The 25,133-nt window shown below is 37.7% G+C and overlaps 1 protein-coding gene across 8 annotated transcripts in view; it reads left to right on the top strand.

Moving 5' to 3' along the window:
• The window catches only part of LOC144596051 (serine/threonine-protein phosphatase 6 regulatory ankyrin repeat subunit C-like), a 143,249-nt gene that overhangs the window by 111,579 nt on the left and 6,537 nt on the right, over window positions 1–25,133 (top strand). For 2 of the 8 annotated variants that reach the window (XM_078404143.1, XM_078404142.1), the window contains exons 23-28: window positions 5,775–5,858; window positions 6,904–7,049; window positions 13,480–13,562; window positions 15,131–15,213; window positions 19,152–19,243; window positions 19,493–23,890. In XM_078404143.1, the coding sequence (XP_078260269.1) occupies window positions 5,775–5,858; window positions 6,904–7,049; window positions 13,480–13,562; window positions 15,131–15,213; window positions 19,152–19,243; window positions 19,493–19,773 (769 nt within the window). In that variant the 3' untranslated portion in view covers window positions 19,774–23,890. Of the gene's footprint in view, window positions 1–5,774; window positions 5,859–6,903; window positions 7,050–13,479; window positions 13,563–15,130; window positions 15,214–19,151; window positions 19,244–19,492; window positions 23,891–25,133 lie in introns of those variants that run through there. The other 6 variants (XR_013547562.1, XM_078404147.1, XM_078404144.1 and 3 more) reach the window with 5 other exon arrangements.

Genomic DNA, 25,133 nt, shown 5'->3' with positions numbered 1-25,133 from the left:
ATTTTGAATTTGGAGATAAACCACAGAAATTGCTAGCACGTCAACTCCGTAAATTAGAAGATGATTCTACAATTCATAAAATTAGATCAGAAAATGGAGATTTGCTTAAACTACCTAAGGATATTAATCAGAGATTTTTGCAATTTTATCAGTCATTATATTCATCAAAAATAACAGATACTTCTGCGCAGATGCAAAAGTTTTTGCAGGAATGTAACCTTCCTGGTTTGAATGTGAGTGATAGAAATTTACTGGGCGCAGAAATAACTATGAAAGACGTTGAAGAGACTATTAAATCCATGAAAAATGGGAAGACTCCTGGCCCTGATGGCTTAAATAATGAATTTTATAAAAAATTCAGTGGTTTGATCTCTCCACGTTTGCAAACTGTATATAGTCACGCCTTTAAACAACAGAGATTGCCACAAACTCTGACTGAATCAACAATAATCCTCATTCCTAAAAAAGATAAGGATTCTGAAGACCCTGGTTCGTATAGGGCGATAGCTCTTTTAAATACTGATCAGAAGATATTAGCGAAAATCTTAGCTCAGAGATTAAGTCTAGTTATAGACAAATTGATACACCCCGATCAATCAGGCTTTATAGCCAAACGATATTCATTTTTCAACTTGAGACGCTTGTTTAATAGAATTTATTCAAATAGACTATTAAATGAAGATTTAGCAATCATCTCGCTAGATGCTGAAAAAGCATTTGATCAAGTAGAATGGCCCTATCTTTTCTCAGTGATGGAAAAATTTCAACTAGGTGAAAATTTTTGTGCATGGGTGAAACTTTTATATACATCCCCAACAGCTAGAATATTAACTAATCAAATGCTGTCATCTAAATTTCATTTAGCTAGGGGTTGTAGACAAGGATGTCCACTATCACCACTTTTATTTGCCCTTATTATAGAACCACTTGCTGAGAGTATTAGATCAAATTCAGATATTTATGGCTACAACACTAAACATACAACCAATAAAATTTCTTTATATGCGGATGATGTATTAATATATATTACAAAGCCAGAAATTAGTATTCCGAATTTATTAAATCTCATAACTCAATTTGGTTCATTTTCAGGTTATAGAATTAACTGGTATAAAAGTGAAATTATGCCAATAATGGAGCATAATCCGGCCATACTTCAACAATTTCCTTTTAAAATTGCCTATGAAAAGTTTAAATATCTTGGAATTTACGTGACTAGGAAATATACTTCTTTATTTAAATCAAATTTTCCTCCTTTACTTGCTAAATTACACAGAAATATCCAATTTTGGAAAACACTTCCTATATCATTAGTTGGTCGTAGTAATGCTATAAAGATGATCTTTCTTCCACAGCTACTATACTTATTTCAAGCAATTCCGATCTACCTTCCAAAAAAGATTTTTAAAAAAATTGATTCAATTGTTACTAATTTTATTTGGGACTACAAGACTCATAGAATAAATAAAAGACACTTATGTAAGTCTAAAATTAATGGAGGAATTGCTTTACCTAACTTTTTATTTTATTATTGGGCGGTTAATATTAAAAATATAACCTGCTGGTTGGATGATTCTGATCAACAACCGGATTGGTTAAAGATGGAGAAAGAGGATTGTTTACCATTCGATATTGGTGCGATCCTCTTAGCTCCAATAAATTTAAATAAAAAAACATATGGAGGTAATCCCATTATACATAGTGTTATCCGTACCTGGAAACAATTAAAGTTTACGTTAAAATTGAGTAAATTATCTGTTTTCCTTCCTATTGCGAATAATCCTTCTTTTAAACCGTCTGTCTTAGATAGAGGCTTTGCTCAATGGAAAAGTTATGGAATCAAAAGGGTGGGAGATCTTTATCATAAGGGAACTTTTCTTTCGTTTCAGGAGTTACAGAAGAAGTACGGATTACATGTTAATAATTATTTTAGATATTTACAACTTAGAGATTATGTAAAATCACACATGCAAGAATATAAGTTTAGAGGTCCAGAAACACTTGATGTATGCCTGAATCGACATTATAACTCAAATAAATTAATATCTTTTATTTACAATATTCTCCTTGACATTGACATTCCGTCATCAGAATCTTATAGACGAGCATGGGAGGACGAATTGAATCAATTTATAATGCAAGATATATGGGATGAAAGTTTACAACATATACATCAATGTTCATTGAATACTAGACATTCCTTAATACAATTTAAAATAATACATAGATTACATTATTCGAAGACGAAATTAAATAGGATTTTTCCTAGTATCTCTCCTATGTGTGATAAATGTCAATTTCAAGAAGCTAATTTAACTCATATTTTCGTAACTTGTATAAAAATGCAAAACTTCTGGTTGGAGATTTTTAAAATAGTTTCTAAAGTTATTAATAAAAAATTAGATATGGACCCAAAATTAATTATATTAGGATTATCAGAACATACTACAAATTTTACAGTAAGTCAGGTACATTTTCTTGATTACAGTCTAATAACTGCGAAAAAACTAATACTTAAATTTTGGAAAAAACCAATAACCCCCACAATTAAAATGTGGACTATGGAAATGACAGAGACCCTGCATTTGGAAAAAATAAGGTTTGCCTTAATCGACAAACCTGAGTTATTTTTAAAAATATGGTCTCCATTTATTGAATTTTTAGAAAAGTAAATGGGTTTGGCACAGGACTAAAATAAAAAAAATAAAAATTTAAATAAAAAGTTGAAACTTGAGTTGGGGGTTGGATGTACAGCTGTGGTTTTTGTCTCCCGGATCTACTCCCGTTAATTTTTATTGTTAGATCCTTTTTTTTTTTTTAACCCTCTTACTCTCTCTTCCCAAGTTTATAGTTTTATATTTTTATTTTTACTTTCTCTCTTCAAAAATTTAAAAATTGAAGCTATGTAAGAACTTTGTAACAAATGTGTTTTTTAAAAATTTCGATTTGTACATATGCTTTTTAAAAAATAAAAAAAAATAAAAAAAAAAATCCATGGAGATTAACACAATCTTCTATCTGCCTATTTGGAAGTCTGTGCAGTCTGTTATCTAGCTCACTGGGTGCTGATTCGTGTACTCCCTTTAACACGCCGGAGTTCCACAGTTCCTGCTCAATGGGGCTCTCCATTCTCCATCTTGAAAATTACTGGGTTCATGGGAAAAAATATGATTCTGGAGTATAACGTCTTAAAAACAAAAAGTGTTGGAAGTTTGTTATTGGTACAATAACATCCGATAATCCGCTTTCCTGGCACCACTTTTTCCCAAAAGGTAGCAGAGAAACAACGTTTTATTGCATTTAGAATTGAGTTATTTTATGTTGCTGTGTGTTCATAATCCTTCAAAAGGAAAGTCTAAAATAGGCATGTTTTTCACATTTTGGTATACATTTTCCAGCTGGTAGTTTGATGTTACTCCCAATCTGTAAATTTAAGATTGTTATATTGTTCATACTCTTACGTTCACACTATTTCAACAGCTTGTGTTGATCTGTAACGTTTAAGCCTTTGAAAGTTTGAAAACTAGCGGTAAAATCTATAATAAAGAATCAGAGGCGAAATAACATCCAGTTTTACAGTTCATTAATTTTAATCTACAAAATTCAGGTGCCAGCAGGTATCTTGAATAAAATTTGACTGGCCAATTTCATGACAAAGCATCTTTTGTCTACTGTCTGATGGCATACGAGACATTCATTTTATATCTCCTGAAAAGCAGTACTTTGTGTAAAAATAAAAATATAAGCTCGCATAGCAGAAACAGAACCAGATCTTGTCCAGTACAAGAACATGGAGGTTGTTGCGGATAAGGGAGCTGCACACTCTGGTAACTGAAGGCTGGGGTGGAGCTAGCACACCCTTGTGGGGGAGGAGGAGATGCACAAGGAAGCTATACATTGTGGTTTAGCTACACACCCCATTGGTGCAGAGAAAGTTAAAACAGTCAAATTGTTGCAGTTCAGGTTTTTCTGTCTCTGCTTACAAAATTGGACTCAGTAGCACCTTCCCATGGGCATTTAAGATCTAAAATGGCATAGCATGTAGACACTTGTAGTGTGAATTGCAACATCTGCCAGATTGTGAAGATGTGAGAAGGTACACATTAAACACCATCCAAAAGTATGCAGAGGGTAGAAAAGAATAAAATCAACAAGCTTACACTGCAAGTTTCATGTCGATCCTATGCTCGTTCTTAAACATGCATGTTTGCATTTGCTCAGGAAGAACCACATGTACTCTTTGCCCTAGCCCACTTCTTATAGATTAATTTATGGTTGATTTCTTGCTCTTGCCACAATGAGAATTAACAGAGAATCAGGAGAGGCAGAAATGGGAGGAGGAGAAGGCTTTTTGCAATAAAATTCTGGCTATTTGGGATGTTTGAGAGCAATTACTTCCTTCAGTTCCAGCAAGATAGATTGTGAGACATGACCATACTTGGCTAAGGACATTCTCACTACAATTCTTCACCTCTTGCAGCTAGAACTACAACCTCTGAGTGGGTCAAGGACCAGATTTTTGTGACTTTTAACTTGATCATGGAAGTCCAAATTTTAAGGGTCTAATTTCTTCATGGCAACTATATGAGAGAATTGCAGTATCCTGTAGTTTGCTGTCACAAAAGGAGGGTAATTGCCAAATTTCTTCTTTGCTCCCTTGTCAGAGGCTATCAAGTGTGAGGAGTGCAAGCTTACCTATGGTACAGGGTCTCATAGATTGCCTATGTTGTTTTGTGGGTTCTCCATATTGTGGAACTATAATGGAACCAAATAGGAGTGCACTCCCTCAACTCAGGCAACGACATGTGCAGTTCAGTGATCTGTTGACGATCTACAGATCAGACAGTTCACGGCTTGCTGTGCTCCCTGTGGTTGAGCTGTGGTAAACTAAAGCTTTACACTGAACCTTAGATGGCTGACTTTGATGATTTCACTTAGACAACTTACACACAATGGGAGCAGTGATGCTGAATGAAATGTAGAGTAGGTCATTGGCGTGTTGAAACAATGGGTTTGCTTGAACCTTCTATGTGCAACAACAAGGTAATTCATATTGAAGTCATTGCCACTATGCAGCTGCATTTCTTTCTTATCCCTGGTTAGTTAATTTATTAAACTAACATGAACTTATTCCAAACATGTTTTTATAGGAGAGAACATGTCTAACTTTCTACATATGCGTTGCTACCGGACAAAACTTAAGAAGAAATTTTAAACATACATTCTCTCCTACAAAACATGGGCATACATTAAGTTATTGAAGCTATGTTTAAGTTTCATGTCAGAAAGACTTTGTGATACTTGAAATAACTTGCCGTGTACGTTAGAGATATAAATATTATGGTTCACATGAAATGCCACGAAGGAACACTAACAACAGGTTTTGAAGTAGAACATGTAATAGCATAAAACATCCCAAAGCACTTCATGAGTATTATCAAACAAAATGTGACACCAAACTAAAGTACTAGAGACTTCCCAAATTATTGATCAAATAGAAATGTTTAAACGAACAGTGTATGAAAAAAGGTAGCGATGTGGATGGGTTTAGAGAAGGAATTTTAGGACAGAGTTGCAAACAGTATTGTATTGCAGCTCAAGAAGAGTGAAGATTGAATGACTAAATGGTATTTAATAATCTTAGACTACTTGTATGCATAGATTATCGATATCAATATTGGCATGGAAGTATTTTAGGGTTGGATAACAAGTTAGTTGCTGGTCAAAAATATTTCTGCTATAGCAATAACTTTGCACATTTCCATTTCTTACAGAATAAATGACCATGAAAATTGTGCAGAAATGTTAATAGAAGCTTTAGGTACCACTGTTATTGATTCCAGAGATGCCAAAGGAAGGTATGAAGAACAAATGGGATGATTAGTTGCACATTCTGAATTTTATTTTGTGGAAAAAATCTGTATTCAACAACATTTTCCCCAGTGATAAGTTGAACCTAAATTTCTGCGTGAGATATTAATAGCGAACTAAAGTATACTTTGAGGCTGAAATATGTTATTAAGATATGACATTGCTCAAATTGGAATCTCAATTGTGCAACCTTATACAATTTCTTGAAATGGTCAGAGTGGGAGTTTGAGATTAAAATTTATTTGGGAGTTACTGTTACTTGGATATGAGAAGAGCACTATTTAACTTTGTGTATTGTGTTGAAATTAGGGGTATTGAATGTATTTGCAAAGTTACTTTGAAATTTGACACCAAGCCAATGCTTCTCAGCAATGTTCATATAGGTCAAACCTCCTGAAGAGTACATAATCATTTGAATTGGGAGAACTGAATGATATGGTGCAATTGGCACTATTATCATACATCTAGACCTCAGTTCAAATGCAGTCCAAACTAGTGGCCCAAAATTTTTTTTTGAGAAATTAACTTGTCACATTTTCACTCTCTTGTGCATTGAACTGTAATGCAAAACTAGAGGAAAATGATTATCTCAGAATGCCTCAAGGATGGCTTATAATAGAAATGGGAGGAGAAAGTGCTGCAGAAAGGATTACCTCTGAGGTAAGGTAGTGAGAGGGCATGGCATCTTGTTGGGTAATCAGGATGTTTCCACTATATATAGCTGTGAAGCTTGTGAACTGAGCTATTTGTGCTGATCCTGTTCACTTCAGAGTGCAAGAATTCTATTCTCTAGTACCACCTTTTTCCACATTTAACAGGGAAAATATGGTAGAATGATAAAAGACTGAGTAGATAAGTCTCAAAGGTTTTCAATCACACATCCATGCAGGGATTAAATCAATAACTGGTTAGTATGCGTGTTTCGACAAAACCAGTTTCTTTAAATTCAGTTGCGATCGTACAAGCAATTATTTTGTCTTTGGTACTTTCTGATTAAATTACAGAAGACCTCGTAATTGTTTATTATTTCAGAACACCACTTCATGCAGCTGCTTTTACAGACCATGTGGAGTGTTTGCAATTGCTCTTAAGTCATAATGCACAAGTGAATCCTGTCGATAATTCTGGAAAATCCCCATTAATGATGGCAGCTGAAAATGGACAATGTGGAGCTGTTGGTATGTAATTTTGATTTTTTCCCCCTCTACTTTGCAAAATATTTTAAAACTGAAAATTAGGTTGTTTTGTACGTCTGTAAATTTTGTACAAATCAGATGTCCCTTTTAAAAAAAAAAGATGTTTGGATTGGATTGTTTCATCCTGATACAGTTTTCTGTTCAGGGTGTTTTTAACTTCTACATATACAACTGGAGCATGGGAGCATAATGTGTATTTGAGATCAAAGGCTGGCTCATGTAACCTTGCTGCTGCACATTTGGACTTGCCGCTGAGCCCAATGATGGTTCTGAAATGTAGTGAGCTGAGAGACACTTTGCTTTTGTTCTTTTGGTTTTAAAAGTGGTCATTTGTTAAAAATTTGGAAGGAATTGTGTCCTTTAAAAAGGTAAGTTTATCTAAGTATTTCATAGTACGTTTATGCTTTAATTAATTAACAATAATATTGTAGCTGAATTTATTTTTAATTTAACCTATTTTAATCCATTTTACATGATCGTTAGAGACATTAGAGACATTCAAAACTGTGAAACAAACATTTGACATGAGTGAGTAGTCAGCCAGCAATGATTGGTTCGAGACTCAGGTTCTATTGCCACAGCCACAGTTCTCACACAGTGAAGCTGCCCGCACAATCCATCCCCTGGTTGCAACAGCAGGTATGTGTGGCTGGGAGATGAGTGTGTGAGCAGTGGAACCGATTGAGCATAATCTAGCCCAACTACATTAAAAATCCAGGAACTTCAAATTTACACTCAACCACGGGGAATGAACTCTGTTTTCAATGTCAGTTATTCTTTTTAAGCGGTAAACTCGCCCTCTTTCTCCATATATGAGAGCACATTTGCGATGAAAATTTATAATGTTTATTTTTAAAGGAACATTTGTTTTTACTTTGCATTGTATTGTAGTATCCTGTGTATTGCTATGTTGTCATTGTCAAAATGCTGTACTCTGTTATTGATCGTAGTCCTATAATGATTAATATGTCCATAAGTGATAGGAGCAGAATTAGGCCATTCGGCCCATCAGCTAATGTTATCCCACTTTTCAAGAAAGGAGCGAGAGAGAGAGAAAATGGGGAATTACAGACCAGTTAGCCTGACATCAATGGTGGGGAAGATGCTGGAGTCAATTATTAAAGAGGTAATAAAGGTGCATTTGGATAGCAGTAAAAGGATAAGTCCAAGTCAACATGGATTTATGAAAGGGAAATCATGCTTGACTAATCTTCTGGAATTTTTTGAGGATGTGACAAGTAAAATGGATGAAGGGGAACCAGTGGATGTAGTGTATCTAGACTTTCAGAAAGCCTTTAATAAGGTCCCACACGGGAGATTAGTGAGCAAAATTAGAGCACATGGTATTGGGGGTAGGGTGTTGACATGGATAGAAAATTGGTTGGCAGACAGGAAGCAACGAGTAGGAGTAAATGGGTCCTTTTCAGAATGGCAGGCAGTGGTGAGTGGAGTGCCGCAAGGCTCGGTGTTGGGGCCGCAACTGTTTACCATATATATTGATGATTTGCAAGAGGGAATTAGAAGCAAAAATAGCAAGTTTGCAGATGACACAAAGCTGGGTGGCAGTGTGAACTGTGAAGAGGATGTTAGGAGGTTACAGGGTGACCTGGACAGGTTGAGTGAGTGGGCAGATGCGTGGCAGATGCAGTATAATATAGATAAATGTGAGGTTATCCACTTTGGCGGTAAAAACAAAGAGGCAGATTATTATCTCAATGGTGTTAGGTAAGGGGAAAGTTCAGCGAGACCTGGGTGTCCTTGAAGACCAGTCACTGAAAGTTGGCATGCAGGTACAGCAGGCAGTGAAGAAAGCTAATGGCATGTTGGCCTTCATAACGTGAGGATTTCAGTATAGGAGTAAAGAGGTTCTTCTGCAGTTGTATAGGGCCCTGGTAAGACCACATCCTAGTAGTGGAAACATCCTCTCGTCATCCACTCTATCCAGGCCTTTCACTATTCGGTAAGTTTCAATGAGGTACCCCCTCATCCTTCTAAACTCCAGGGAAGAGAGGCCCAGTGCCATCAAATGGTCATCGTGTGATAACTCACATTCTTGGGAATCATTCTTGTTAACCTCCTCTGGACCCTCTCCAGCACCAGCACATCGTTCCTCAAATATGGGGCCCAAAATTGCTCACAATACTCCAAATGCAGTCTGACCAGCATCTTATAGAGTCTCAGCATTCCATCCCTGATTTTGTATTCTAGTCCACTCAAAATGAATATTGTGTTTGCCTTCCTTACCATCGGTTCGACTTGCAAATGAACTTTTTGGGAATCCTGCACCGGCACTCCCAAGATCCTTTGCACCTTTGATTTCTGAATACTCTCCCCATTTAGAAAATAGTCCTTTATTCCCAATACCAAAACGCATGCCTCCACACTTTGCTACGCTGTATTTCATCTGCCACTTCTCTGCCCACTCTCCCAACCTGTCCAAGTCCTTCTGCAGAGTCCCTGCTTTCTATGCACTACCTGCCCCTCCACCTATCTTTGTATCATCTGCAAACTTGGCCACAAAGCCTTCAATCCCCTCATCCAAATCATTAATATACAACATGAAGAGTAGCGGCCCCAGCACCGACCCCTGCGGAACTCTGCTAGTCATTGGCAGCCATCCGGAAAAAGCCCCCTTTAATGCAACCCTGTGCCTTCTGCCATCCAGCCAACCTGCTATCCATGCTACTATCTGCCCTTTGATACCATGGGCTCTCATCTTCTTTAGCAGCCTCACGTGCGGCACCTTTTCAGAGGCTTTCTGAAAATCTAGGTAAACAACATCCACTGACTCTCCTTTGTCTGCCCTGCTATTTACTGCCTCAATGAATTCCAACAGATTTGTCAGGCAAGATCTCCCCTTCACAAAACCATACTGACTTCGGCCTGTTTTATCATAAACCTCTAAGTACTCTGGAACCTCATCCTTTATAATGAATTCTAAAATCTTACCAAGCACTGAAATCAGGCTAACCTACCTATAGTTTCCACTCTTCAGCTTTGCTTCCAACTTGTACAGTGGGGTAATATTTGCAATTTTTCAATCGTCTGTAACCACTCCAGACTATAGTGATTCTTGAAGAATCACTACTAATGCCTCCACAATCTCTAAAGCCACCTCTTTCAGGACCCTGGGGTTCAGTCCATCTGCCCTGGTGACTTATCCACCTTCAGCCCTTTCCATTTCCCAAGCAACTTCTCCTCAGTAATAGCCACTCCACTAACTTCCACCCCCTACCTTTTTTGAATTTCAGGCACATTGCTGATGTCTTCCACTGTGAAGACTGATGCAAAAAAGTTATTCAATTCCTCTGCCATTTCCCTATTCCCCATTATCACTTCTCCAGCATCATTTTCCAGCAGTTCAATGTCCACTCTTGCTTCTTTCTTACTCTTTATATATCTGAAGAAACTCTTGCTATCCTCTTTTATATTATTGGCTAGCTTACCTTCGTATTTCATCTTTTCTCCTCTAATTGCCTTTTTAGTTTCCTTCTGTTTTTTTTTTAAAGCTTTCCAATCCTCTAGCTTCGCACTAATCTTTGCAATGTTATATGCCTTTTCTATTAGTTTTATGCTGTCTTTGACTTCCCTTGTCAACCATGGTTGTTCCATTCTCCCCCGAGAATCTTTCTTCCTCTTTGGAATGAAACGATCCTGCATCTTCCGAATTATTCCCAGAAATTCCTGCCAATGCTATTCCACCATCATTCCCGCTAAGGTCCCTTCCCAATCAATCCTCCGACATGCCTCTGAAGTCCCCTTTGTTCAGTTATAATATTGATAATAATAATAAATAATACAATAATACCAATAATGGTTGAATATTCCCGATTCTACGGATATAAGATTGGTTTAAGTTGATTAAAGCCATTTAGATGCAAAAGTGAACAGTTGGACCAAAGCAGTCAATCTGGTGCTATTAAAAGTATAAGCAATAAAGTATTCCTAAATTAAGGAATCAAATTACACTATGATTTAACCCATATGTGTGACCTTTAAGCTCAAAATCAGTCAGGTTGTGGAAATAAGTAAAGAATAGAAAATAGTAACATTGAATGATAATATCCAATACTATAGATAATGCAAGCTGAGGGAAAATTAATCGGGACAATTGGTAAATTTCTAATAATACAGTCATAATTTTTTTAAGTAGTGAGTCTGGCAACATTTGAGGCGTAAAACCTAGTTAATATTTTGGGGTGATGATATCTTCAGTTTATCATGATCGTGATCTGCATCCTGATTATTTGTATTTGAGACTTCAATAGTTCAATGGTCCTTGTAAGAAAATAACTGCAGATGCTGGTACAAATCGAAGGTATTTATTCACAAAGTGCTGGAGTAACTCAGCAGGTCAGGCAGCATCTCAGGAGAGAAGGAATGGGCGACGTTTCGGGTCGAGACCCTTCTTCAGACTGATGTCAGGGGGGCGGGACAAAGGAAGGATATAGGTGGAGACAGGAAGATAGAGGGAGATCTGGGAAGGGGGAGGGGAAGAGAGGGACAGAGGAACTATCTAAAGTTGGGGAAGTCGATGTTCATACCACTGGGCTGCAAGCTGCCCAGGCGAAATATGAGGTGCTGTTCCTCCAATTTCCGGTGGGCCTCACTATGGCACTGGAGGAGGCCCATGACAGAAAGGTCAGCCTGGGAAAGGTCAGCCTGGAGTTGAAGTGCTCAGCCACCGGGAGATCAAGTTGGTTAAGGCGGACTGAGCGAAGGTGTTGGGCAAAGCGATCGCCGAGCCTGCGTTTGGTTTTGCCAATGTGCAGAAGTTCACATCTAGAGCAGCAGATGCAATAGATGAGGTTGGTGCAGGTGAACCTCTGTCTCACCTGGAAAGACTGTTTGGGTCCTTGGATGGAGTTGAGGGGGGAGGTAAAGGGACAGGTGTTGCATCTCCTGCGGTTGCAGGGGAAAGTGCCCGGGGATGGGGTGGTTTGGGTAGGAAGGGACGAGTGGACCAGGGAGTTACGGAGGGAATGATCTTTGTACCTCGATACAGTGAAATTTTGCAAACATTTCAGTAAAATCTTATCATACATAAGCACAATTATACCCACGTATGAGAGTGCAACAATGGCAGTGTAAGAGTGGTAGATTACACTCAAGCAGTACACAAAGAGTCGCGACATTTTGGGCACCATCTTGAATCCTTCAGGTTTCAAAGTTCTTAAAGGAGACATATCTTGGCCTTTAAAGGCTCGTTGTTCTGACCGCAGCACTAGGCTGGAGGTTGGCTTAGCCTGGCAATGCTGTTGATGTCCTCCACTGCTGCTATGCCGCTGCAGGTCATGCCCAATCCCTGCGCTCATCCGCCATCTGTGGGGCCTCCAGCGGTGCCTGATCACGTGCAGGACCTCCAGCAGCCCACTCTGGCGTCACCTTGTTTTTTGAATGCGACGTCCTCTCATGTCTTGCAGCCACCACTCCGCCTCCGTGTGCCAGGGCACCTCCCACAGCCAACCTCAACCCCAGAGCATCTCAAAAGGAGTGCCTGAGGAATGTATTGAGGAGGGAGAACCTCCTCACCGGCACCAATTCTCAGTCTGCCTTTGCAAAGTTGCTATGAAATGTTTATTATTCATATTAGCCTTAAATGTGTAATTTTCATCTATTTAGTGTGTCTATTTCAAAAGAGAACAGTTACAATTAAATGACTATTTTAAAAAGTGATTCCAGTTGCAGAGTACTTTAAAGTTTATAATGCTGTACTGTCATTAATCATGGAAAAAGGAGCACAACGAAAAAATATCATTAGACAAGTGGCTTGCATACGCATTTGGTTAATCACATTTTATAATTCTCAATTTCTTTTAAATTTTCAGACTCCACCATGAAATGAAAATTGTATTGTGACTAAGCAGTGGAAAGATTCCTATATTCATAGAATTCTGTTTATCATTAGCCATGCTTGTGTTATATATTTAATGTCAGTGTCAAGCATTCATTGAACCTGCTGGGGAATCAAACAGGAACAGAACTAAACAATTGTTTTGTATAGGGGAACAAGACAAAATCATAATCATTTGAACAAGACTCATTACAAATGTTGTTTCCAGCCAAGTGATCAAGCAATTCTAATTTAATTAAAATAACATTGAAAATACCAATCATCATGAAAATACAAATATACTATGTAAAAGTGCTGAAAAATGCCCATTAGATAGTCATATTGCGAAGCCTATAAAGAATTAATGAACATCTGTCAAACAGAAAACAGCTAATCTTTGCATCATTATTTAAAAATATAACTTTGTTGGGGACATTTGTAGAACTATAAATACCATGCTGGCCGTAATCCAGCCAATAAAATAATTAACTCCACATTTTGTTAGTTTTAGCAACCACTTGTAATGAATATTCAGATTATTTTTTCCTGTTTCAATAACCATTTTTTTTTTCATTTCAGAGATCTTGGTAAACAGTGCAAAAGCTGATTTAACTTTAAAAGACAACAACAACAATACAGCTCTTCACTTGGCATGTAGCAAAGTAAGAAAAAGAGAGTGCATTTGGTACCTTTTATGACTTTTATTGCAGATATTTTTTTCAGTATGTTAAATCTTCAGAGGTGACCACATCTGAAGAAATTATAAAAATGAATTATTTTGCTGGTGTAGTTCAACTGTTTGTATTATCCTTCATATAAAAACAGGAAATGCTAATGGCATTCGAAGATCAAACTGCACCTCTAGTAAATGGTAACCATTTTAGGTTGAAGACTGAGTATTTCTAGCTATTTTCTGTTTTTACTTGACTTCCAACATCAGCAGTTTAAAAAAAAAAATCCTTTTATATTTTCTCCTTTCTTTACATCTTTCAAACCTATTCATTTATAGACACTTAACCAGTAAATACTGTAGATTCTCATTGATATAGTGTCCTATCTGTATGAAGTTGCAAAAATAAAAACGTTATTAACTGCAAGCTAAGTTTATTGAGCACGAGGATGCAAGGTTACAGTCCAAGCCGGAGATCCCTCGCTCGATCGCTCGCCCCTTCTGCAGAGTCCCATTGTCTAATATAAGAGTGTGTGATGCTCCATGAACCGAGAAGTGTCTCTTGAGTTTTAAAATGACGGCTGCTGAAGTAGCATCACGAAGCAGGTCGATCTCAAACCAGCCGGAATATGAGTCCACTGGCACCAAGTATTGCTGGCCGTGCCATTCAAAAATGTCTGTTGCTACCGTCGACCATGGCAGGTCTGGAACTGGATGCAGCAGGCAATGGTTCCTTATGCTGGATCCATATACATTTAGAAATGAAATTAATTTTCATTGCTTTCCTTCAACTCCTGCAGTTGACTATAACACCAGAGAACAGAGAAAAAATGTTAATAGATTCTGAAAATATTTTGTGGCATTTCTTTACTTTGCCACTATGGGGCAATGTAGCTTCCTATCAAACATTGAAATTTCTTGCACTTCCAAAATGTGCTAATTAATGTTGTGGTATGTTTTTAACGATGATGGTATCCAGTCGTTTCTTACCATCCTATTAATCCTACGTGAAAATTTAAGCTAATTATTAGGAGTCAGTCTGGTCAAAGCTATGCTAATTCTAAACAATTTGGTCATTGAGTTTGAGACCCCAGTGCCCCAAAGATGCTACAATGTTTGTTGAATTAAGTATTAAATGCTCCATCTACATGGAAAACAAAAAACAAAAATGTTTAGGACTGCAGAAAATAAGATTTTATTTGGAGGACAGTGGATGTGACATGATGGGGAGTTCTTAATACCATTTGATTCAATTGAATAAAACATCAAACTATTAGAAATGACCATTCAATTAAGTGTTAACTTTGATGATCTACAAAGAAAACAAAAATCAAACATTTTGAGGGCTGCAACAAGTAAGAATATTTGGAGGACAGGGGATGTGATGTGTCAAAGGTCTTAAAACCTTTTGATTCAACTGAATAAAGTCACATTTCTGAAAGCAGAAATCTGATGTATTTAGAAACTGAAGTTATATTGGTGTTCAATAAGTAATGCTAATTAATACATAATAATAGAATACCAACATAATTTAATACTATGAATTGTTCATTTTGGTAGGGTCATGAAAAATGTGCCTTGTTCATCCTTGAGAAAATAGATGGTACAAGCCTTATTAACGCAACAAATAATGCACTGCAAACGTAAGTAGTAATTGTTGGTCATGAAATGTAATCTTTTTAAATGGTTCAAAATTATTTTATTTATAAAATTGTATTTGGGGAAGAAAAGGAAGATTTTCAGATTGCAGAAAAAAATCAAAACAACATGAATAATCAGTTCATTTGGGCAGAATAAATTCTTGCGAGTGGACCTGAAGATCTGAAAAATTCAATGCCTATCGTTCTTCACCGGGACTTCTTGCTTCACCTCCACAATATTGCCCAACTCCATCCCTGTCTGTAAAACACAAAGCGCTGGTGTAACTCCACAGGTCAGGCAATATGGTCAGGCAGCATCTCTGGAGAGAGACACAAAGTGCTGGAGTAACTCAGCAGGTCAGGAGAGTTTCTCTGGAGAAAAAGGATGGGTGATGTTTTGGGTCGGAACCCTTCTTCAGATTGAATGTAGGGAGGGGAATTGGAGATAGGAAAAGGCCAGAATAAATCGGGGCCAACAATAGATGACCAATGAAGGGTGGAACCCATAATAGGCCATTGTTGGCTGGGGAAGAGGTGATAACGTAAGGGATACAGGAGTGTGAACAGTGGAACTGGTAGGATGACTTGGGTGGTGGAGAGGGGGAATAGAGGGAATGCAGTGGTTACTTGAAATTAGAGAAATCAATGTTCATGCCACTGGGTTGTAAGCTCTGGAGGGAATGGATTGGCAACATTTCTGGTTGGATATCTTCAGATTGATTACAGTAGAGAAGGAGGGAGCTGGAAAAGAGGTGGGGGTAGGAAAAAGCCAGTGGGTACTAGTTACTAGGCATTTGATTGGCAAATGGGTGAACAAAGACTAGTGATGAAAAGGAGACAAAAGGGTGTGGGATAAGGAGAGAAGTGAAATGCTTACCACTGCATCTAAAGCAGAAAAAACATGACCGACTTTTAGCAGCAAACATTACAATGAAAGTTTCCTGTGTGTCAAGGAGCCACAGTGCTGAAAGTGCAGATTGAATTTCTTGCACAACAGGATTTAAACAATAATTCTGCTTTGTGCATAAAAATATGAAAATTAAATAATAGTCTTCAAAGCATAGATCAAAGCCAATTTGCTCACATATAATTTGTACCAATATTAGCTGGTTTTCCCAAGCAAATGCCTAAATGACCGAGCTGAGACTGGTCCTTGATTTTGCTGGTGGCCTTGCCGAGGCAGCGTGAAGTGCAGATATGGAGTCAATGAAGGGAGGCTGGTTTGTGTGATGGTCTGGGCTACGACCACAACTCACTGCAATTTCATGCAGTTTTGGATTGAGCTGCTGGATGGATGAATGTGATGCATCCTGATAAGATGCTTTATATGGCGCATCTTTAGAAGTTGATGAGGGTGTTGGGGACATGCCGAACCTCCTAAGCCTTCTAAGGACGTAGATGCGTTGGTGTGCTTTTTGGCCATTGTTTTAATGCTGCTGGTCCAGGACAAATAGATGGTGATATTTATTCCAAGGAACTTGCAGCTTTTGGCCATCTCTATTTTGGCGCGATCAACGTGCACTGGGCGGGTGTACTGCTTGGAAATTTAATTTGGAAGTTGGAAGTTTAATTTACAACATTTGAATTCAATTTCAAAGAATGTAGAAATAAAAGTAATTGTTGAATCTTGACAAAAACCCAACTGATTCACCAGTGCCCTTTAGTCTTTTGCTTCATCACCCACCACATGTTCTGGGCCATTCAAAGAATCTGGATCAGTCAGTTGCAAATAGGCATTGACTTGAATGCAATGAAGGCACAACATGCGTAGTCAAGACTCCTCAGCTTTTCTCACCAATATATGGAGACCGCAAAAAGGAATGTTAAAAAGGTTCAGTTTTTGGTTTGGTTTTTAATTCAGTTTCCAAAGTCTGCAATAATTTGCCTTAAGATATGCAGATCAGTTCCGAAGTTGAAAGAGCTACTGCATTAACTTAATTAGTAACGGTCTGATAAGTTCTTACTCATAAAATAGACCCATCACTTTTTGTGCCAACTCCGACAAAACAATTATTCCACATCAGAACAGAGTTACCAGAGGTCGGACATAGTGATGCACAGTCAAGGAAAATTAATTTGTGAGTCCTCAACAATGACACTGGAACAGTGAGACAAATAAACTGATTATTGCTTTCTGTCTGCCGAACTCCCCAGCTGATGAACTAGTATAACATTAACCATAGTCTGAGAAAGCATCATGTCTGGCAAGGGCACAAAATATACTCTTGCACAATCTCAATGACAATCACCCGAGTACCACCAGAAAGGATTTGGCGACCTATGAAAAATAATTGCCAATCTGAATTTGTGAAGTGGATTTAAAATCTAACTGGGGTAATACAGCAGTGTAATCTAATAGTAGAAATCTGCCTTCCAGCCCCAGCCACTCAGGTTCTGCCCTGACTCCCTATCTGTGCGGAGTTTGCACATTGTCATATTCAGAAAATACAATCCAATGGTTGGTACCATAAGAGATTGCAATTGCCGAATACCAAGAATCCCAACCCCAGGATATACCACAGGAGTGTCTCCGAGCCGTGTGCAATGTCTAGCCAACTTCCTTCATTAATTACCTCTCATTAATTAGGTTTGAATTGGAAATTACACCATCCCGTAGTGAGATAGATCTCAAACAGTGATGAGACAGTACTGGAAGGGGATAGAGAGTTTAGAACATGGTGTCAGATACATGTGTATTAATTACACTTAACCTTTTGTGTGGTACCTTATTGAAACCGTATGGAAGTCCAAATATATCAGAAACATTGGTTTACCTTAATCTATTCTGTTTCTGACAATGTAACAAATTCGTCAATGTAAGATCCCTTCCATAAATACTTATTGAATCTGTCGAATCATATTATTATTCTCCTCGTGTCCTGCTGCCATTTTCTTTATTACAGATTTGATCAGCTTCCTGCCAATTGATACCAAACTAAGTGGATTGTAATATTTAATTTGCTTTTGCCTCTGTTTCTTAAATTGCAGGGTTACATTTGCTAATTTCCAGTCTATAGGAAGTGTTCTAGAATCTGGAATGTTTGAAGATAGCAACTAGTGTATCCAAAACCTCTGGAGCCATTTCATCATCAATTTGGATCATTGGATCAGGTCATCGGTCCCTAGGTGTTAATCAGTTTTCAGTCCCAATTAATTTCATTAACTGGAGCTGTACTACACCCTTCAGACAAGTGAAAAGCCCACCGATTGATGTGAGAAATGTTTGCAGGGAAGAATGGGCGTGGCGGCGAGTGACAGGTGGCATCGATTTCCCATTCACTAATGCAGAGTGAGAATGAGAAGCCGGGGAGGAGAGCACAGTGCCAGCACGTCCAACACTTCAACGACGCACTCCTGATCCCAGGGCTCCTTCCCCCTTGAAAAGTTTCACCAATTTACCAAATTAATTTCATCAATACTATATTTTTTCTCACTGATAAGTTCTTTAACTTCCAAGATGAACAGCAGAAGATTGCTTGCCATGGCCTGTAAGTCCTCTGAGCCCCTTATTTGGCCTCTTGGACAATGAGGTGACTGTATACATTTTTTGAGGGTCCTTAATAGAACAGAATTGAAAGATCTTATGTTCCTAAGAATAATTGGTAGAAGGAATAGAGGGGAAATGGGTCATCTTTTATCACCAAAAGGATTTTTGGTCTGGTACTGTTTCCCTGAAAGTATGAGAGATGCATAAATACTCATCAATCTTTTATTTAAAGTCCTGAAAAGGTCCTGATTAAGTTAGCAGAGCAGATTTTTAGTATCCCTATTTAGGAATGATTTGAAATTCATGAACAATCTTTCGGTCTCCCCAAACTTGGGAGGTGCTACTCTTATCAAGAGGTTTATTTGCCAGACTAATGGATGTGCTACTAGCATGGTAGTACTCCTTAGCGACTTACTTTTCTTTATGATTAACTATTTTGAATGTATTCTTTCAGACCGCTTCATATAGCTGCAAAGAATGGACTTAAAAAGGTGGTGCATGATTTACTAAGCAAAGGGGCAAGTGTTCTTGCTGTGGATGAAAATGGTAAGTATGTTTAGCTTCTACTAATTGCGCTGCTCTTGATTAATTTACTCTCTACCAAAAGTAACATGCACCAGCACCTTGACACTTCTAAAATTTTTAACTGAATCCCCTCATAATTTTGGCATGGATTAAACAAAGTAAATAGATTTATTAAAAGTGAAGTTTGAGTTTGCTGTGTTACCTCCCTTCCTTTTGATTTTGATCAAGACTTCATATACTAACCATTCCCTTGTCTGCTTTTGTGCCCAGGTCATACCCCAGCCCTGGCTTGTGCTCCTAACAAAGATGTGGCTGACTGTCTGGCACTCATTTTGGCTACCATGATGCCTTTTTCTCCTCCCAGCACAATGACGTCCTTCAGCATCAGTCTAATAAAAAATGACAGTTTGAACACACCTCTATCCTATGATTCCCCTAATACGGGTAGCAATATTAATTCTTTTAATAAGGAGTTGTATAACAATGTGGGGAAAATGGATAGGTGTCAGGAAGATGATGATGAAAATGATTCCGACTCTGAGACTTTCTGAATGGTTTTAGCAACCTTACATGGAAAAAAGCCTAACACTTGGCTTGTTACTCAGTTGAACAATTACAGATTGTGCAATCAATCACTGCATACTTTTTTTAAAAAAGCACTTAATAATAAAAAGGCACTTTTCTTACAGGTTTTAGGAAATGGAATCTTAAAGTATTGATTCAGAAAGTGGATTATTGAATAGGGCAAGTGATTTGCTATTGCTCAAATCTGCCAGATATTTGGCATTGCCTCTGAGACAGTTTATGCAAAGTAGTGATTCTTGGGCACCAAAAAATGCTGCATGCAATAACTCTAGAAATTCATGGGGATCTGTCACAGGTTGCCGTATGTTCATTGCCAGATCACTTGCCCGATGAATAGGATTTAATTTTTTTTTCCAAATCAGCACAAACATGCATTTGCACTTCAGTAAAAACTTGCGGTTATAGAGTTGTTAGGGATTAACTATACACCTGAGCCGTTAACTACTGATAAACAGTGAATGAACTTTTTCCAGACTGCAGTGTAAAGTATTCATAAATTCCAATAGGACTTGATGACATCTTTTTACTTCAAATATACCAGCAAGTTTAGACTAGTGTTCAAATAGCAGATTGTGGTATTTTGTACATTTTTATATAGCCTCAAAGGCTGCCTTTAAAGAATGCACAGCAATTTTGTTGAAATCTACCCACCTGTAGGATGAAGAGAAAGTAACTGCCATAAAGAACAGTTGTGATAACGTCTGCTTCATCTGCCAAAGCTGATGTATTAAATGGAGCCATTCTCTCACCTGTGACAGGACCGCAGCAGGTTAAATGACAATTTTTAAAATGTCCGGCAAGCCATGCCAAATGGACCAAATCTGCCACTGATTGCAACTGTTGCTGTCTTTGTTCTCTAAGATTACAGACTTTTAAAAAACTCATCTACTTCAACAGCTACATTGAAGTAGCCCGTTTTAGTAAAAATGCAGTATTGAAATGCAAATAAAATATATTTCACTAAGGTCAATTCACAAGTTGTTGGAATAGAAATAAGCAAGATAAACTTTTAGAATTATTTGCAAATATTCACGTGATCTATTATTGCTTTGCAGTGACTGTGCATTCAAAGCAATCTCACTATTTCAACTAAACGCACTGAAAAGATTTCAAGAAACCTTAATCTTGCAATGGTCATTCAGTTATAACCGTTACAAGCAGTTAAATTCCAGAATAGAGACCTCTGATATGAAATTGCTTTTAAGCAATAAATATCTTAACACATTAAAGCACTGAAAATGAAGGAAAAATGCCAAACCCAATGGGTTTATGTTAAGAAAATGCTGTTTGTTAACCAATTTTAATAAAAGTTGAAAGCTGCAAAATAATTTTCAAACTACAGTGCCCTCCATAATGTTTGGGACAAAGACCCATCATTTATTTATTTGCCTCTGGACTCCACAATTTGAGATTTGTTTTTAAAAAATCACACGTGGTTGAAGTACACATTGTCAGATTTTAATAAAGTCAATTTTTAAACATTTTGGTTTCACCATGTAGAAATTACAGCAGTGTTTATACATAGTCCCCCCATTTTAGGGCACCATAATGTTTGGGACACAGCAATGTCATGTAAATGAAAGTAGTCATATTTAGTAATTTGTTGCATATTCTTTGCATGCAATGACTGCTTGAAGCCTGCAATTCATGGACATCACCAGTTGCTGGGTGTCTTCTCTGTTGATGCTCTGTTAGGCCTGTATTGCAGCCATCTTTAGCTTATGCTTGTTTTGGGGGCCAGTCCCCTTCAGTTTTCACTTCAGCATATAAAAGGCATGCTCAATTGGGTTCAGATCGGGTAATTGACTTGGCTACTCAAAAATTGACCATTTTGTAGCTTTGAAAAACGTCCTTATTGCTTTAGCAGTATGTTTGGGATCATTGTCTTGCTGTAGAATGAGTTTTGAGGCATTTGAGTTTTGAGGCCAATGAGTTTTGAGGCATTTGTTTGAACTTGACCAGATAGGATGTATCTATACACTTCAGAATTCATTATGCATCTACCATCAGCAGTTGCATCATCACTGAAGATAAGTGACCCAGTACCTTCAGCAGCCATAGATGCCCAAGCCATAACACCCCCACCACCGTGTTTCACAGCTGAGGTGGTGTGCTTTGGATCTTGGGCAGTTCCTTCTCTTGCCATCACTGTGATATAAGTTAATCTTCATCTCATCTGTCCACAAGACCTTTTTCCAGAACTGTGGTTGCTCTTTTGAGTACTTCTTGGCAAATTGTAACCTGGCCATCCTATTTTTGCGGCTAACCAGTGGTTTGCATCTTGCAGTGTAGCCTCTCTATTTCTGTTCATGAAGTCTTCTGCAGACAGTGGTCATTGACAAATCCACACCTGAAGAATGTTTCTGACCTGTCGGACAGGTGTTTGGGAATTTTTCTTTATTATAGAGAGAATTATTCTGTCATCAGCTGTGGAGGTCTTCCTTGGCCTGCCAGTCCCTTTGCAATTAGTGAGCTCACCAGTGCTCTCTTTCTTCTTAATGACGTTCCAAACAGTTGATTTTGGTAAGTCTAAGGTTTGGCTGATGTCTCTAACAGTTTTATTCTTATTTCTCTGTATCATAATGGCTTCTTTGACTTTCATTGGCACAACTTTGGTCCTCATGTTGATAAACAGCAATAAAAGTTTCCAAAGGTGATGGAAAGACTAGGTGCTGAGAGCTCTCTTATACCTGCATGAAGGAGACAATTAGACACACCTGAGCAATTACAAACGCCTGTGAAGCCATGTGTCCCAAACATTATGGTGCCCTGAAATGGGGGGACTATGTATAAACACAGCTGTAATTTCGACATGGTGAAACCAAAATGTCTAAAAATACCCTTTAATAAAATCTGACAATGTGAACGTTATTTTTGTCTATTACAAATCTCAAATGGTGGAGTACAGAGGCAAATAAATAAATGATGGGTCTTTGACCCAAACATTATGGAGGGCACTGTATATGGTTGCTTTTTCCCCCACTGAAATGAAATTGGGCTTTTCTTTGTACTGTTCTTTTGTTTGTCTTATTTACTAAATCATTGGAATGCAAAATTAGAACATTTGTAATGTAAATTTGAGCAATTATTAATGTACTTTAAAACTTTTCATAGTTTTTAATATAAGCCTAGAAACAAGAACGGTAAAGTAAATACTGGAACTTAGATATCCGTAGTTTTGTGATTGGCAATCCTTGTAGCAAATGTTTCATTTTATTTTTCTTAAGTTCAAATACTATTTTGGTTTTGTTGCATTATAAAATAGTTAGTGCCTTTCTGCCCATGTGTATTTTCCAGATGGTTTCCAAACATCTTAACGTCTTGTAGAATTTTGCTAATTGAGTAATATCCAAGCAATAATGTTAATTTAGATTCAAAATTAACAATGAATGTAAATTTTTTTTAAAGGTCCAAAAGCATCTGAAAGAAGAATGGTTTGTTCATAAAACCATCAAATGGACTTTTTTTTGCAGTGTTGTACAAGTTTTAAAAGTGAAGTCTTGATTCAAAGACATAGTTCATCACAAATTGGTATTTGGAAAAGGGCATTTATAATTTAGACAATCTGACGGTGCGTATTTTAAAACCATAGAAAAAAATACTTGTGGAAGCTTATAACATCTATAAGATGTTTAATTTTATAAGATGTTTTTAAAAAAAAGCCTATAACATCTATTTGGTAATCTTGTCTACTTTTATGCTTTAGCATGTGCAATATGTCTTGTTACAGTACAGTATGGTATCATGATACAGTGACAGTGTTATGTTTTATGCGGTGAATATGATACAATTTAGTGAAAATGAAAATGTTTGTTGGAAGCAGTAGTCTATTAAAATTTTATGTATTTGGTCATATTTCTACAGTTAAGTATGAGGTATAAAGCTTAAGACATTTTTGGCATCAAGACTGTCAAAGTATAAGAAGGAAACCCAAAACGATCTAAATCCAGCCTGGACCTTAAGCACACTTTACTATTTGACTTTTGTGAACTACTGAATGCTTGTGATGTATAGAAATACCGAACTGCAAACTACTTTTTAAAAAAAAGCATTCAGTTGCTGTATATTTTAATGAAAATAAAGGGTACAGATGCTGATGCAGCTGTTCGATTTCTATTGTTTTTCTTTGAATACTTCCTGGCAACTCCTTAACTATAGCTTAAAATGTTTAGGAGTTGGTGGGTGCATTGTTGGTGGTTGTGGGGAACTGATTGGTGATCACTCTTGTGCTGCTGTATTTTGTTTGAAAGGGCTAATGTTGGTTAAAAAGGTAGATTTTCCAAAGTTGTGTATTTCAGGCTAATGTGGAATCAATCTATGGCTTAAAAAAGATTCCAGTCCTGTCAGCTCATTCCATGGTAAGAAAGAAGGAGAGAAAGGCAGGATGGGACAGAAGGAAAAATGGACCGATGTTCTGGAGTTTGAAGCTTTATAGTTTTTTTGGCCCTGACAGATTAGGAGTGTGCCTCCAGGGGCCTCGCACATGATCTGGCCACTCACTACTCTCAAAAATAGCAGTCACCTTCCTGGCTGCCTTACAATTGAACTGCATAGTACACCTGCGGTTTGCTGCAGATTTGCTTGGTGTCTAAGAATTATGGGTGCTTGAATAGGTGGCCAACCAGATCACGTCATCAGTCAAAATATATATTTTTAAATTACTACTGAGTTCACCATGCTCTGTTTGTTGACCTTTTGTGGTTCCTTTAAGCTTTGTTTAAATTGGCATTGTTCACCTGTGAGCTTCACTGTTAGTAAATTGTCTATAATCTTCAGATAATATCCAGTGTCAGATAATATTCGCACATTGGAGTCATTGCAGTTAGTGTTGAAACAAAGGATTCAGAAGTCAGCAACTATTACCTCTGCTTTAATAAACATTGAATATAACAGTACAGGTTGAATACCGATTTTTCAGCAACTGATGGTCTCCCGCCACCCTATGATCCGGAAATTTTTTTTGAAGGCTCAATTGAAATTCCCTGAGTGGCCACTAGATGGCATTGCAAATGGCGTGCACTCTTTGGGGCCATGTCCCTTCGTTGTGAAAGAGTTGTCTACATCTGATCCCTCTGTTTTGTGTGATTCTTTGCATATATTTACTCCTTGCTATGGCTTCTAAGCAAGGTCCAAGTGACAGTCAAGGTGTCGAGCGTAAGCACAAGTCTATATCGATAGTGGAGAAGGTAGAACTGTTGAGGCAGCTCGTCAATGGTGTTTCCGTGCGGAGACTGTGATGCCTATGGTGTTGGTTCATCAATTGTTTACGATATAGAGAAACGAAGAGACAAAATAATGAGATTATTTCCACACAGTGAATCCATGA

This window comes from Rhinoraja longicauda, chromosome 8, assembly GCF_053455715.1.
Source record: "Rhinoraja longicauda isolate Sanriku21f chromosome 8, sRhiLon1.1, whole genome shotgun sequence".
Classification (NCBI taxonomy): domain Eukaryota; kingdom Metazoa; phylum Chordata; class Chondrichthyes; order Rajiformes; family Arhynchobatidae; genus Rhinoraja; species Rhinoraja longicauda.
The sequence above is the reverse complement of the archived record's forward strand: the minus strand, read 5'-3'. Positions and strand labels throughout refer to the sequence as shown.